The sequence below is a fragment of the Apostichopus japonicus genome, chromosome 16 (assembly GCF_037975245.1).
Source record: "Apostichopus japonicus isolate 1M-3 chromosome 16, ASM3797524v1, whole genome shotgun sequence".
NCBI classification, from domain to species: Eukaryota; Metazoa; Echinodermata; class Holothuroidea; order Aspidochirotida; family Stichopodidae; genus Apostichopus; species Apostichopus japonicus.
Window position 1 is genome coordinate 18,783,434 of NC_092576.1, and position 12,623 is coordinate 18,796,056.

A 12,623-nucleotide genomic window follows, 5' to 3' on the forward strand; every position below is an offset into this window, starting at 1 on the left:
GGTTTTCTCTTAACTCGAAATAATCATTCCTCAAAGGAAGTGAAATTGATTGAACAAGAAGACCCTAGACTTAGGTTTACCCGGTGTCAGGTAAACCTATCCCCGAGGTAAACCTAAGTCCCAGCTACCATGCATTGAAGTAAACACAAATACCAATGTATATATATATATATATATATATATATATATATATATATATATATATATATATATATATATATATATATATATATATATATGTATATATATATATATATATATATATATATATATATATATATATGTATATGTGTATATATATATATATATATATATATATATATATATATATATATATATATATATATATATATATATATATATAAATGGAAATAAAATAAAGGGTCTCCCATCAGTAAAGGTAAAATGGATTATAAACAAAAATTTTCTTTAGAAAAATATGTATTTCAAAGAAATATGTTGGATTTAAACTGAGGAGGGTATTGGTTTCCTTGGTCTAACTTGCCTTAATTTTTCTATTTAGCTGATGTTGACATTAAAAAATGTTAAAGTCTTACTTCCACTACTTTTCTTTAACTTCAAGTACGAATGAATTTATATTGATTTTTCGATATATGAACAGCAAAAAGCATACAAAAAATAAAAATCAACTCATACGATAAAGAAAACGCTGTAATAATAAGTTAGAGAAATACAAATGCAACTACATCATACAGTAAAAAAAAGAGAAAAAATACTAAATAAACTTGAAATATATAATTAGTATAGACCAAGTAATTTTGAACAGTTTCCAGACCGACCACAGTACACTTCGGTACCTAATCACGGTACAAAGGGCATTCGATGACTTCAGTCATATACAACTTATTAGAATGGTGTGCGTCTGTTTATGTTCTCAAGTTGTGAATATGAAATGATAGCAGTTTTATGAGACAATGACTTAAGATATACTGTACATGGGGAATTCGTTAGAATGAAGTGCGTGGTTGCGTACAGATTTGTAGGGGATTCTGGAAGACATCGTGTTCGAAAATAAAGTACATTATGTTGTGCCCTGCAGGGCCCATGTTTTGATCAAGTTAGTTAAGACCGATGACTATATAATGTAAAGACACTCAGTTATAATGGTTAAAGAAATCATTGACACCAAATAATAGAAATATCGATAATTGAAAACATCGTCAAAAAGATAACCTTGTTTACATTCAGTCTAACTATTTTCAATCAACAAAATTATGTTAAAATTTACATTATTCATTCGGTGTGCTTAAAAAACAAATATGTAACATCAGAGTAGCATAGTTTAACAAAATATGAAAAGAGAAAGAGAGATAAGAAAGAGTTTTTCCGTACGTCTCCATCAATATAAGGAGGAGGTGGCAACGACAATTTCAATTATCACGTAAATAGTAATCCACACAATACCGATACCAAGGGATATCTTCGACCACAATTTAGCGCTTGCAGAGGCTTGCTCGGCACCTTGTATGTCACCACTACTGAAAAGGCTTCTCACCTTGACAAGAAATAAACATGGAAAGATATAAATAGACATTTTATCACTTGAAAAAGAAGACTGTTCAAGCTTTTCTGTCACTGATATGTGATATACCTGCCTATGCCTATACCCACACGTACCGTAATGTAACTTCTTAATGCCATTAATATCACACACGGCCGTAGCCACAATTAATATGCCAACATGTACATTCTCCCCTCCCCAAAATGTTCTTACAAATGCCTTACATATATTACACACCCAAAGTCGTATAAACATATGATATTAAAATGACGCAGATGATAACACCATTTTGAAAAATGAAAAATCATGTATCAATATAATAATTAAACTTAAAGTCCCTGACTCTCCAAAAAAATGGGACAATTAAGTTTTCTCTAGTACGAAGGTAGGCTATGCTCCTGCGTGGAACAATCTTCACCGCCCACTACCCCTATCCATACCCCTCGCCTTACCCACTCTTCCCTTATAAATGCTACATCATTGACTATGTGCACTACTTTCACAATGCAAAAAAAATACTATCAGACTGGATTTTGTGGTCCAATTTTCATGTCCATTTTTTCCAAAATTGAAATGATGATTTTATTCGCCTGCTGGTTAATATAAACGGGGATTATATGGGATTATAGTACTTTTGAACTGGTAATAAACAGTTATGCACAACTAACAAGAGACTGCTATAAAGTTCTCCAATAGGCCTGCTGGGTCAAATTTGAATTAGCTTCTAAAGGTTTACTCAAGTTTTGATTTTTTTTTGGGGGGGGGAGGGGAGGGAGTCGGGGGATTGGTTGGGAATGGTGGGAGATGAGAGGGTCTGACCTTTCAATACATTCTCATGTTAAAGATGATAACTACAGTTGTGTCAGTGAAACCTCCAGATGGTGGCAGTAAAATGTTTCAGCATTGGTGACCACTTGTTCTATATAACATATTTATGTGCAACACTGGAGATATTTCATGTAGGAAACCAAACAAAGTGTTATAAATCTGATCATTCTGTACTAGCCAGGAATATGCTAGAATGAAAATGATTCTCATAAAATACTTACTTTGGCTGCAAATACAATAGCCACGATACCAGTAGGGCAGAAACAGAAAACGGTGACCAGAATTGCAAATACCAAGTAGTCATTAGGTTGTACCTGGGTTGTACGAACAATTGTGACAGGAGCAGGCTGTGTGGCGACAGCGACAGTGTTGACCTATATACGGAAAACATAGAACGATTAGCAACTTCGCATAGCAAACTATGCATGTAACAAAACACATCGGGGTACTACCGGCCATTAGTATATCATAACAGTATTATGTCTGTAACAGTGTTATGATGTCATAAATAACCAATCTTGAGTATTATTGGTATGATCTCACGCACACACAATTCCCCACATTCCAGCTCGCTTTAAACTACACCAGAGCCTCCTCTGCTCTATGTTCAATCCTGCACTCGCCCGTGTTCTGCTGGTATGGAGTAAGAAAATGCCAATCAAACAGAGAAATATGTATAACCTTAGTGAGCCCAGGACTATAATAACGCAAACTATAGAACTTTACATAGGTTGCAATCCCTTTGTTTTTGTTAATAAAGGAGAGCCAAACGTTCCATGATTGTGGAACACTGTATTGAGATGTCAAGTATGTGTAAGCATGTCTACATAAATATCAGCATTTAATAGTATAACAGAAGTATGGCGACTTACGTACCGGTAATTATTAGCGAGTGATATTTGAAACTAACATTCCGAAGACAGAGAAGGAGAAGAAAAGACATCAACCTAAATGTATATACATATATTCAAGAGTATCGTAACAGTAGCGTGCCTGTAAGTAACAACAAATGCGCCAATATGTTCAACGTATCTCACATATATGTTCAAATGTATTGCCCTTATAGTATTAAAAGTACTTCATCAATATAAGTAGACTCTCACGGCTATATGTTCAAAGGTATGGCGCCTATAGGTTCCTAATTATTTATTTCTCTTTTCTGTCTTCGACATGTCAATTGATGTCACGCCAAAGTGTAACTCCTAATGGGTATATAATACGCTAAAGTTTGTATTCTACTATAACATTGACATCTCATTTCAGGCTTCGATTGTACGAATCGTTTGGCTCTCCGTTGTTTCCTTTGATAATTACGAGTGCTTGAAAAATTGGTACAGAACTTTAAAAGACTCTAATAAAACAAGTCCTGAGGTCGTCAGCGTATTTATAAATCTGTGGGAATAATAAGTTTTGTATAATGAAATAAATGGGTCGATATATTGAGATGTGGATTGGAAATATGCTGTGATAATTTGTAACAATATTGCTAATAACAAACGTTAGAACATCTGCCTCTGAATATATCTTTGAAAGATACAATGAAAAAAGAAAAAAAAAATCATTGCTTGTAGCGCTTCCTACATTTTCTCCATAGTTAACACCAGCCCTAGACGTACCACTGTAACTTGTTGCTGCTGCTGTTGGGGCGGATAACCTTGTTGAGGCGGATAACCTTGTTGAGGCGGGTAACCTTGTTGAGGCGGGTAACCTTGTTGAGGCGGGTAACCTTGTTGAGGCGGGTAACCTTGTTGAGGCGGGTAACCTTGTTGAGGCGGGTAACCTTGTTGACTTCCGATATTCCCGACTTGTTATCATATGGAGGAGGCTGTTGATCTGGAATATATTAATTTGAGTGGTAACATTGTTTCGTGCATTTGTTAACCTATTACTCCTATAACTGGGAGTATACAGCGACTACAGTTTGACCTTTTCTTACAATGTATCAAGGCATTAAAAAAGTATATTACATCTAGTATCGCTTACGTCGTGTCTCCCTTTAACCAAAATGCTAAGGAAACTGTTTCCGATACTATTTATTCTACCCTGGCACATGCGATATATGCAGTGCCCATGTTATATTGTAAGAAAGCAAAGAAAGAAGAATGAAGTTTCTTAAATACACATCAGCTATGTTTAATTTAGATTACAATATACTTTTAGAAAAAGTAATGGCTGCTGCAAGAACTGAGTATACGCGAATGACAAATAAGATTCATTACAGTATTAGAATCACCCGTTGTATACTGAACTAAAAAGTCTCCTGCACAAATTGAGCAGAAACCAAAGAGATCCCCACAATATACCAAACGTAAGTTTACAGTAACTCATTATGTACCATACTGCTTTATACACTCCATCCAAGCACTTTGTTTGTTGTTTGTTGTAGTGTGTTTCTTATATCGTTCTATGTGTTAACTTTTGTATGTGTAGATGTATTTTATATTATATCCTATCATCTTAACATTTTCCCTTTGAAATTAGTTAATGCATGGACTGTTTGTTGAAGTCTGTTTGTTATATCGTTTTATGTATTAACTTTTGTATGTGTAAACATATTTGATATGATATCCTATCATCTTAAAGAAATATCACTTTATATATTAGTTATTCTTCTTGTTGAGGTATTTTATGACTCCTCTCTATAAATGTAATACGTATTCTGGAGGGAAATAAAAGAGTAAGAACCACATATAATAGTAAAACTTGGAAACACTTGAACAATGGCATAGTTGTTTCCTTCTTTTAATCTGTTTTGATACAATTTTCCATACCAAAGTACTTAGTCGAAATACGTAAGACCAGCAGAAACAGAGATATATGAGACTTTTAACGTGTTGAAATTAACATTCTACTATATGAGCTATCTTACACTTGTAACGTATCGGAATAAATGTCATACTTTGAGCTATCTTGTTTCATGAACACTATTACCTGCGATCAAATTAATTAATTTCTCATTAATACTGATGTCGTTCAGATTTGATACAGTTTTACACACCAAGTACTAAGTTAAATACGTAGGACCAGCAGTAACAGATTATCACAACTCACAAGCACATGCTGAAGTGACCCCACCAGCTTTTATGTCTACAAAACACACCCCTCTTTTTATCTACTCAATTAGTTTCATAGTATGAAGAAATTGATGGTGGATACTTGAAATACAAATAACCAACACGAATTGTTGTTGACCTGCATGCTTTCAAAGCTAATGTGACAAAGTCAAAATATGTTAAAAACCAATAGGCCTACAGTGCCAGTTTAAACCAACTATTTGATTTGCCTTGCTTTCACTGTATATATTGTGGGGTTTATTAAATACACTTCAGAAAAAAAATTACATGTGTGCGTGCTTTGTACACATTTCATATACATCACTGTCACGCAAGCCAACTTTTCAAACAATGAGAACGATATGTAAATAAGGTTGCATATATCAAATCAATTCAAAAGGCGTGTTAATGGTGCATGCATTGAATGTCTCCTTCAGAAGTATAAGGAAGTGGTTTACTAATTGTATAATTATGCCATCAAAAGAAACCATCTAGGTATAAAATTTTTATCAATTGTAAAAGAGGAACTAATTCAATCCCTTTACATAATATCCGGCATACAAGGTTAACGTTTTACGCCTAAATCGGTATTTTCTTCACGACCGGAGATTGCATACTGACGACTAAAAGAATGGTTCCGTCTTAAAACTAATGCAGTGTTAGTTATTGTTAAGACCAAAAATGCGACACAAAAAATTCATTCAAAAACTAACTTACCTTGAATATTCTTGCAATAATCATTCCACCGTTTTTTTATTATTAAAGTGTAGTTGATCTGTAATTTGTTACGCTGTCCTCCTACTCCTAGGCTAGGCTCGATAGCATTGTAAAATCAATTAATAAAGCATGTAAAAGCCAAGTTACTATTGTCATGATTGTAACGACAGGAATTTCAAAAGTTACTCCCAAATTTGACACGAAAAAGTACCCCAACAAGTTGCGGCCGTTTGTCTCGGGCAAACGCGAACCTTGCCGACATATGCTTCTTCTACAAACTGTTGGTCTAAATTATAAAGCACATTTTGTAACCAAAAGCAGAAGAAGCTGGTAAATGCAACGTCTCAATGTACATTTGCACACATACTGTCATCATCAATATTTTCAAGTTGATTGTTTTGAACTAGGCTGACGTGCTGTCACTACAACGGTTGTGAATTTATGCAATATTAATCAACGAAAACGTATTCATATTATAATTAAACATTCACCTCTAAGGTGGATAATTGGCGTTAACTGTTGGAACAAAACAGTCAGTTGTGGAGGCAGAAGATATGTTATGTGTCTAGACTTCAAATAATGCTAGAATTGTATCCCTGAACTAATTGGCTAGATAACAAGGGCGTCTGGGGTGTGCCACCATGAAATGAAAACTGTTTAAACGATTGCATTGACATAGTCTCTATACGTGCCTGTATATGATTAGCACAAGATATAACAATATAGACCTAACGGATTTAAGGTTGGATTTAATCTTACGCACTTTATTTATTATGGCAGTACCAATGATGTACTAAAATATTGAATGTCGAAAGTAAGGAGACATGCTCTTTAATGGCCTCGATATATTTCACAATGATCAAATACAATTACACAGTAGTTAAGCCATACCTACACATACACTGTAGTTAAACCATACATATATATATACTAGTTAAACCATACATAAACATACACTGTAGTTAAGCCATACCTGGTACAACATGCAAACACATAGCAATTCAAGTAAAAGCAACAATGTTAGCACCCTCCTTTGTACTTAAAAGTGTGACATCACTGCTTGATATACGTGGTCTGCAGGCTAGCCATGTGCATTACGATTTACGTATTAACATTTTCAATATATTCATCGTCATCGTCATCGTCATCATCATCGTAGTCGTCATAACGTCGTAATAGTCATAGTTCATCGGCATTGTAATCTTTAGTGTCACCATCATCGTCATTGTCATAAATATCGTCATGGCACTCGTCTTTGGACCGTCATTACCATTACCAACATAGCCGTCATCGTCCCTGCAATCGTCATCGTCATAGTTGTTTTCCCGTGGTCCCGAGGTCATAGGTCTGAAGGTACAGTTCTCCGTTTCACTAATATCCAGTGGCAAAGCAAAGCAAACGTTTCGTTTTTGCCGTTAACATGTGCGCCATTGTGTGCAGTATACCATATGTCAATATTACGTGGCATGAATTATGTATCGTACGTATGTAAGTACACTTGTTTTCTCCAGCTATTATGAAAAAACATTGCGATATTATATTCATAAAGTAGTTCAAATATAATAATGTTAACAACTTATTCCTGTCTCTTTTTCATTTACAAACTTACCAGTCATAATGAATAATTTCTTTCCACTTCGTAAAACCTGTCACTTGGTGAGAACGCTTACGTTGTGAATATGTTAGAGAAATGCTATATACAGCCGTGGTACGTTATCGTTATTTCAAAGTACGATTGATTAGAAACTATATAGTGGTAATGTATTTGTCTAGTCTTGTGATATTATCCACTTTTCAAACTGAATATTCAGTTTTATGAACCGAAATTTTAGCTGTCTTAAGTATCAATAAGGTTGTATGTTTGGCTCAGTAGTTTTGTTCAGACTTTGCCGGTTCACTGAGCAGGGTAAAAAGGGAAGTGATACATTCCATACTTTCATCCCACTGCCAAGTATTTCTGTAGGCTTATTCCACTGTAGGCTTTTGTCACCTGTATGGAACAATACAAGTTCTGTTTTTGGTGACAGACCTTGAGTAAACATTAGAAGCTAATTCAAATTTGACTCAGCAAGCCTATTGGAGAACTTTTTAGCAGTCTCTTGCTAATTGTGCATAACTGTTTATTACCAGTTCAATAGTACTATAATCCCATATCATCCCGGTATATATTAATCCGCCGGCGAATAGTATAGTGTAATCATTTCAATTTTGGCAAAAAGGTCCTGAAAATTGGACCCCATAACCCAGTCTGATATTGTTTTGCATTGTGAAAGTAGTACACATAGTCAATGATGTAGCATTTATAAGGGAAGAGTAAGTAAGGCGAGGCGTATGGGTAGGGGAAGTGGGCGGGGAAGGTTGGTCCATGAAGGAGCATTTTAACCCCATTTGTTTATACGACTTTGAGTGCGTGTGTTATATATGTAAGGCATTTATAAGAAAGGTTTGGGGAGTGAAGAAGGTGATATTAATGACATAAAAAAGTTACATTACAGTACGTGTGGGTAAAGGCATTCGCGGGTATATCACATATCAGTGACAGAAAAGTTTTAACAGTTTTCTTTTTCAAATGATAAAATGTATATTTATATCTTTCCATGTTCATTTCTTGTCAAGGTGAGAAACCTTTTCATTAGTGGTGACATACAAGGTGCCAGGCAAACCTCTGCAAGTGCTAAGTTGTGGTCGATGATCTCCCTTGGTTGTGGTATTGGTTGGATCGTTGTTGTCTCAATACTTCAAATTGCAGTTCCATAGATACGTATGGAAAGACAAATAATATCTCATTATTCGCTTTTTCTCTCTCTCTTCCTCTTTTAATTTGTTTGGAACCTATACTACTCAGATGTTACATATTTATTTCTTAAGCACACCGAATGAATAAAGTTAACTCAAAATAATTTTGTTAATTAAAAATAGTTAGACTGAATGAGAACCAGTTTATGTTTTGATGATCTTTTCAAATATCGATATTTTTATTATTTGGTGTCAATGATTTCTTTCATCATTATAACTGAGTATCCTTAGACTATATAGTCATCGGTCTTAACTCATCAACGCTATACACATGGGCCACTGTAACGTACATTATGATGTACTCTATTTTCGAACACGATGTCTTCCAGAATCCCCTACAAATCTTTACGCAACCATGTACTTCATTCTAACGACATCCCCTATGTATGGTATATCTTAAGTCATTGCACCATAAACTGCTATCATTTTATATTCACAACTTGAGAACATAAACAGAGGCACACTATTCTAATACGTTGTATATGACTAAAATCATCGAATGCCCTTTGTACCGTGGCTATGTACCGAAGTGTACTGTGGTCGGTCTGGAAACAGTGTTCAAAATGACTTGGTCTATACTAACTATATATTTCAAGTTTATTTAGTATTGTATCTCTCTTTTTTACAGTATGATGTAATTGCTTTTGTTTTTCTCTAACTTTTTTTATTATTTCAGGGTTTTTCTGTTTCGCATGATTGGATTTTTTTTTTGCTCTTTGTTGTTCATATAACGAAAAATCAATATAAAAAGAAAAATTCATTTGTATTTGAAGGTAAAGATAAATAATGGACGTAAAACTTTAACATTCTATATATACATTATGTTTATAATTCATGCTACCTTTACTGATAAGAGACCCTATCTTTTCTTACCATTGAAATATATTAATGTTAATATCTGTCTGTGTCAATGTTTATGTAGAACAGACGATACTGAAACCATCGAACAGGAACGTCAATGAAACAAAAAAGTTAAAAGGAAAAATTCAGTAAACATTCAACATTTCTCTTGTAAGGATAAGTTGTTTCCAAAAACTTCAAATAACATTTACGTTATGGATGACACGATGACTGGAGTAAACGATCGTAGATTGATTAACTTTCGAGAACCCAGCTAGATAATAGAAAATTCTTGAAACTGTTAACGCTTACAGGATTACAATTGTTTGTAGTTAATTTGATCAAAGACCAATTTCTAAGATGACTAAACTAGATTTACTAAGAAATGATATTCCAGAGAGTGAATACTAATTACAGTGAATTTCTAAATAAATTTCTCTCCACAGGTAGAAAGTTACCATTAGGGTTAAATATATCGTTAACAAATATGATGTCCTATTGCATACAATGTCGATAATTACATGGTTAGAACCTAAGTGTGGGTGTGTGTGTTTTTGCATTATAATTGTCAAAAGATTAGGATTCGAGTTTGCTTTACTAGTATTTTATCTGTTTTAGTTTTTATGTTTCACAATGTGATGTACAGTTGCTTTATTTTTTGTTTTATTTTTTTTTTATTACAGCGTTTTCTGAGAAGTAAATGAGGAAGTTGATTAAAGAAGGAAGGGCAAAATGAAAAGAAAAAGTACGTTTTTCATATTTTTTTGACCATGATTACATAGGCTATTCATTTGAATAGTTTTCAACTTGTATACTAACGCTGTATATCAACCTTGTACGCTAACGTTATATGCCAACATTGTATGCTAATCGTGTATGCATACTAATTAACTCAGTTGATGTCTGTCAGTTAAGTACTGTCGCGAATGTAAGTTTCAGTTTCGCTTTCTTCATTAAGACCACCGAACGCTCTCACCGACCTACTAATATCAAGTTAAAAGGTACATATTTAAACAAGCACATACATAATCAATATTGTCATTTTTCATCTCAGCAATATATAATAATTACTACTTGAGTTTGTGACAATTATTCATTCGTCTAACCTGCCATTATAGAAACATTTATTGAGTCGAGCTAAGTTTCTGCATACAATTACCGCAGCCTACACGTCTATTACAAACAGGATGCAGATCTGTAACATTAGATAATGCTTATATTTCTTTCATCAAATATTCTTTGCTGGTAGCCTATATATCTATTACAGTTTCAAAACACACATAGACCCACATATACCCACCAAGACAGACACACATTGAAAGAGGCTCATACGGTAGTTTATATACTACCGTGATCCCTTTATTGCAACATTACGTGTAAAACGCTTGGAAATCCCCCGACGGATTCCCTATCTCCATCGGTGTTTGTTTCGTTTCTTTTGTAATGAATAGTTAAATAGATTCAATACAAATAACATCAACAATGCATACAAACAAATCGACGGACCGTCTTGCAGCTTGCAGCCATGCAGGTGTCGCACAACAATTAATTGCTCTCAATTGACTCACACACTAAACTCGTCACTTTCCAAGGCCGCTAGAGCCAATAACGTACACAACAAATACATCCCGCACAGTGAGTTCCGGGTTAAATTAAGCTGTATAAGTCATACACCTACCTGCATGCTCACCTGTGTCATATTTATTGAGAATTTTTTAGTGTGTATTTTAGGGAGAAAGGAACTGATATATGAAGTTCGACAGTTATAATAATTTAATATTCAAAAATGATGAGTTGGACAATATTGTCTGCAGTTTAACTATTTTGATGAGAGATGTTGATCGATTATGAGACCTACTTCCAGGGGCGTCAATCCGTAGTCACAGGTAGGGGGTACAGTCATTATACATACATACAAACGAACACACACAAACACACACACACACTCACTATTCCCTTATAAATGCTACATCATTGAATATGTGCACTACTTTCACAATGCCAAAAAATCAAACTGGGTTATGGGGTCCAATTTTCAGGTTCTTTTTTTTTTCCAAAATTGAAATGATGACAATATACTAATGGCCGGCAGATTAATATATACGGGTATGATATGATATTATAGTACTATTAAACTGGTAAAAAAGAGTTATGCACAATTAACAAGAGACTGCTATAACGTTCTCCAATAGGCTGAGTCAAATTTGAATTAGCTTATAAATGTTTACTCGAGGTTTGAACTAGTATTGTTCAATACAGGTGACATTCGCCTACAGTGGAATACGCCTACATAAATACTTGGCAGTGGATATATATATATATATATATATATATATATATATATATATATATATATATATATATATATATATATATATATATATATATATATATATATATATAAGCCAAATTGTGGTCTAGTGGTACGGGTTTAGGTTCGTGACACGAAGATCTGGGGTTACCCTCGCCTGATGAGTCCAAAAAGGACGAAACCGGTCGTGAAGTGGAATTTTTCTGGTGTGTTATTCTTTTTTGATTTACTAAATATATATATATATATATATATATATATATATATATATATATATATATATATATATATATATATATATACATATATATATATTATATATATATATATTTATATATATATATAATATATATATACATATATATATCGTAATGAGTTGGAAAATCAAGAACAGGGAAAAAACTTCCAGCCTCAACCGGGATTCGAACCCGGGACTGCCGCTTTGTACGCGGACACCCTAACCAACTAGGTCATGGACGCTGATTGTATGTTCAGAGGTTCTAAACCGGAAAGGAACAATACAATACTATATCGATTCTGATTAGCTGATCTTGGA

The 12,623-nt window shown here is 34.0% G+C and overlaps 1 protein-coding gene across 1 annotated transcript; it reads right to left on the reverse strand.

Annotated features, from left to right (window-relative positions):
• Positions 1 to 312: 312 nt before the first annotated feature.
• LOC139982057 (uncharacterized) lies at positions 313 to 7,463 on the reverse strand. The gene is made up of 4 exons (XM_071994564.1): positions 7,391 to 7,463; positions 3,967 to 4,154; positions 2,572 to 2,724; positions 313 to 1,516 (listed from the first exon to the last, which is right to left on the reverse strand). Exons 1-4 carry the CDS (start codon positions 7,461 to 7,463, stop codon positions 1,361 to 1,363), a joined length of 570 nt encoding a protein of 189 aa, XP_071850665.1. The 3' UTR covers positions 313 to 1,360.
• Positions 7,464 to 12,623: the final 5,160 nt, after the last annotated feature.

Excerpts from the sequence above, each read along its gene's own strand:
- LOC139982057 (XM_071994564.1), bottom strand. The coding sequence starts at position 7,463 with ATGACCTCGGGACCACGGGAAAACAACTATGACGATGACGATTGCAGG. Across the intron at positions 2,725-3,966 it reads AGCAGCAACAAGTTACAGTG|GTCAACACTGTCGCTGTCGC; the intron begins GTACGTCTAGGG and ends TTCCGTATATAG. Across the intron at positions 1,517-2,571 it reads CTATTGTATTTGCAGCCAAA|GTGAGAAGCCTTTTCAGTAG; the intron begins GTAAGTATTTTA and ends TTTCTTGTCAAG.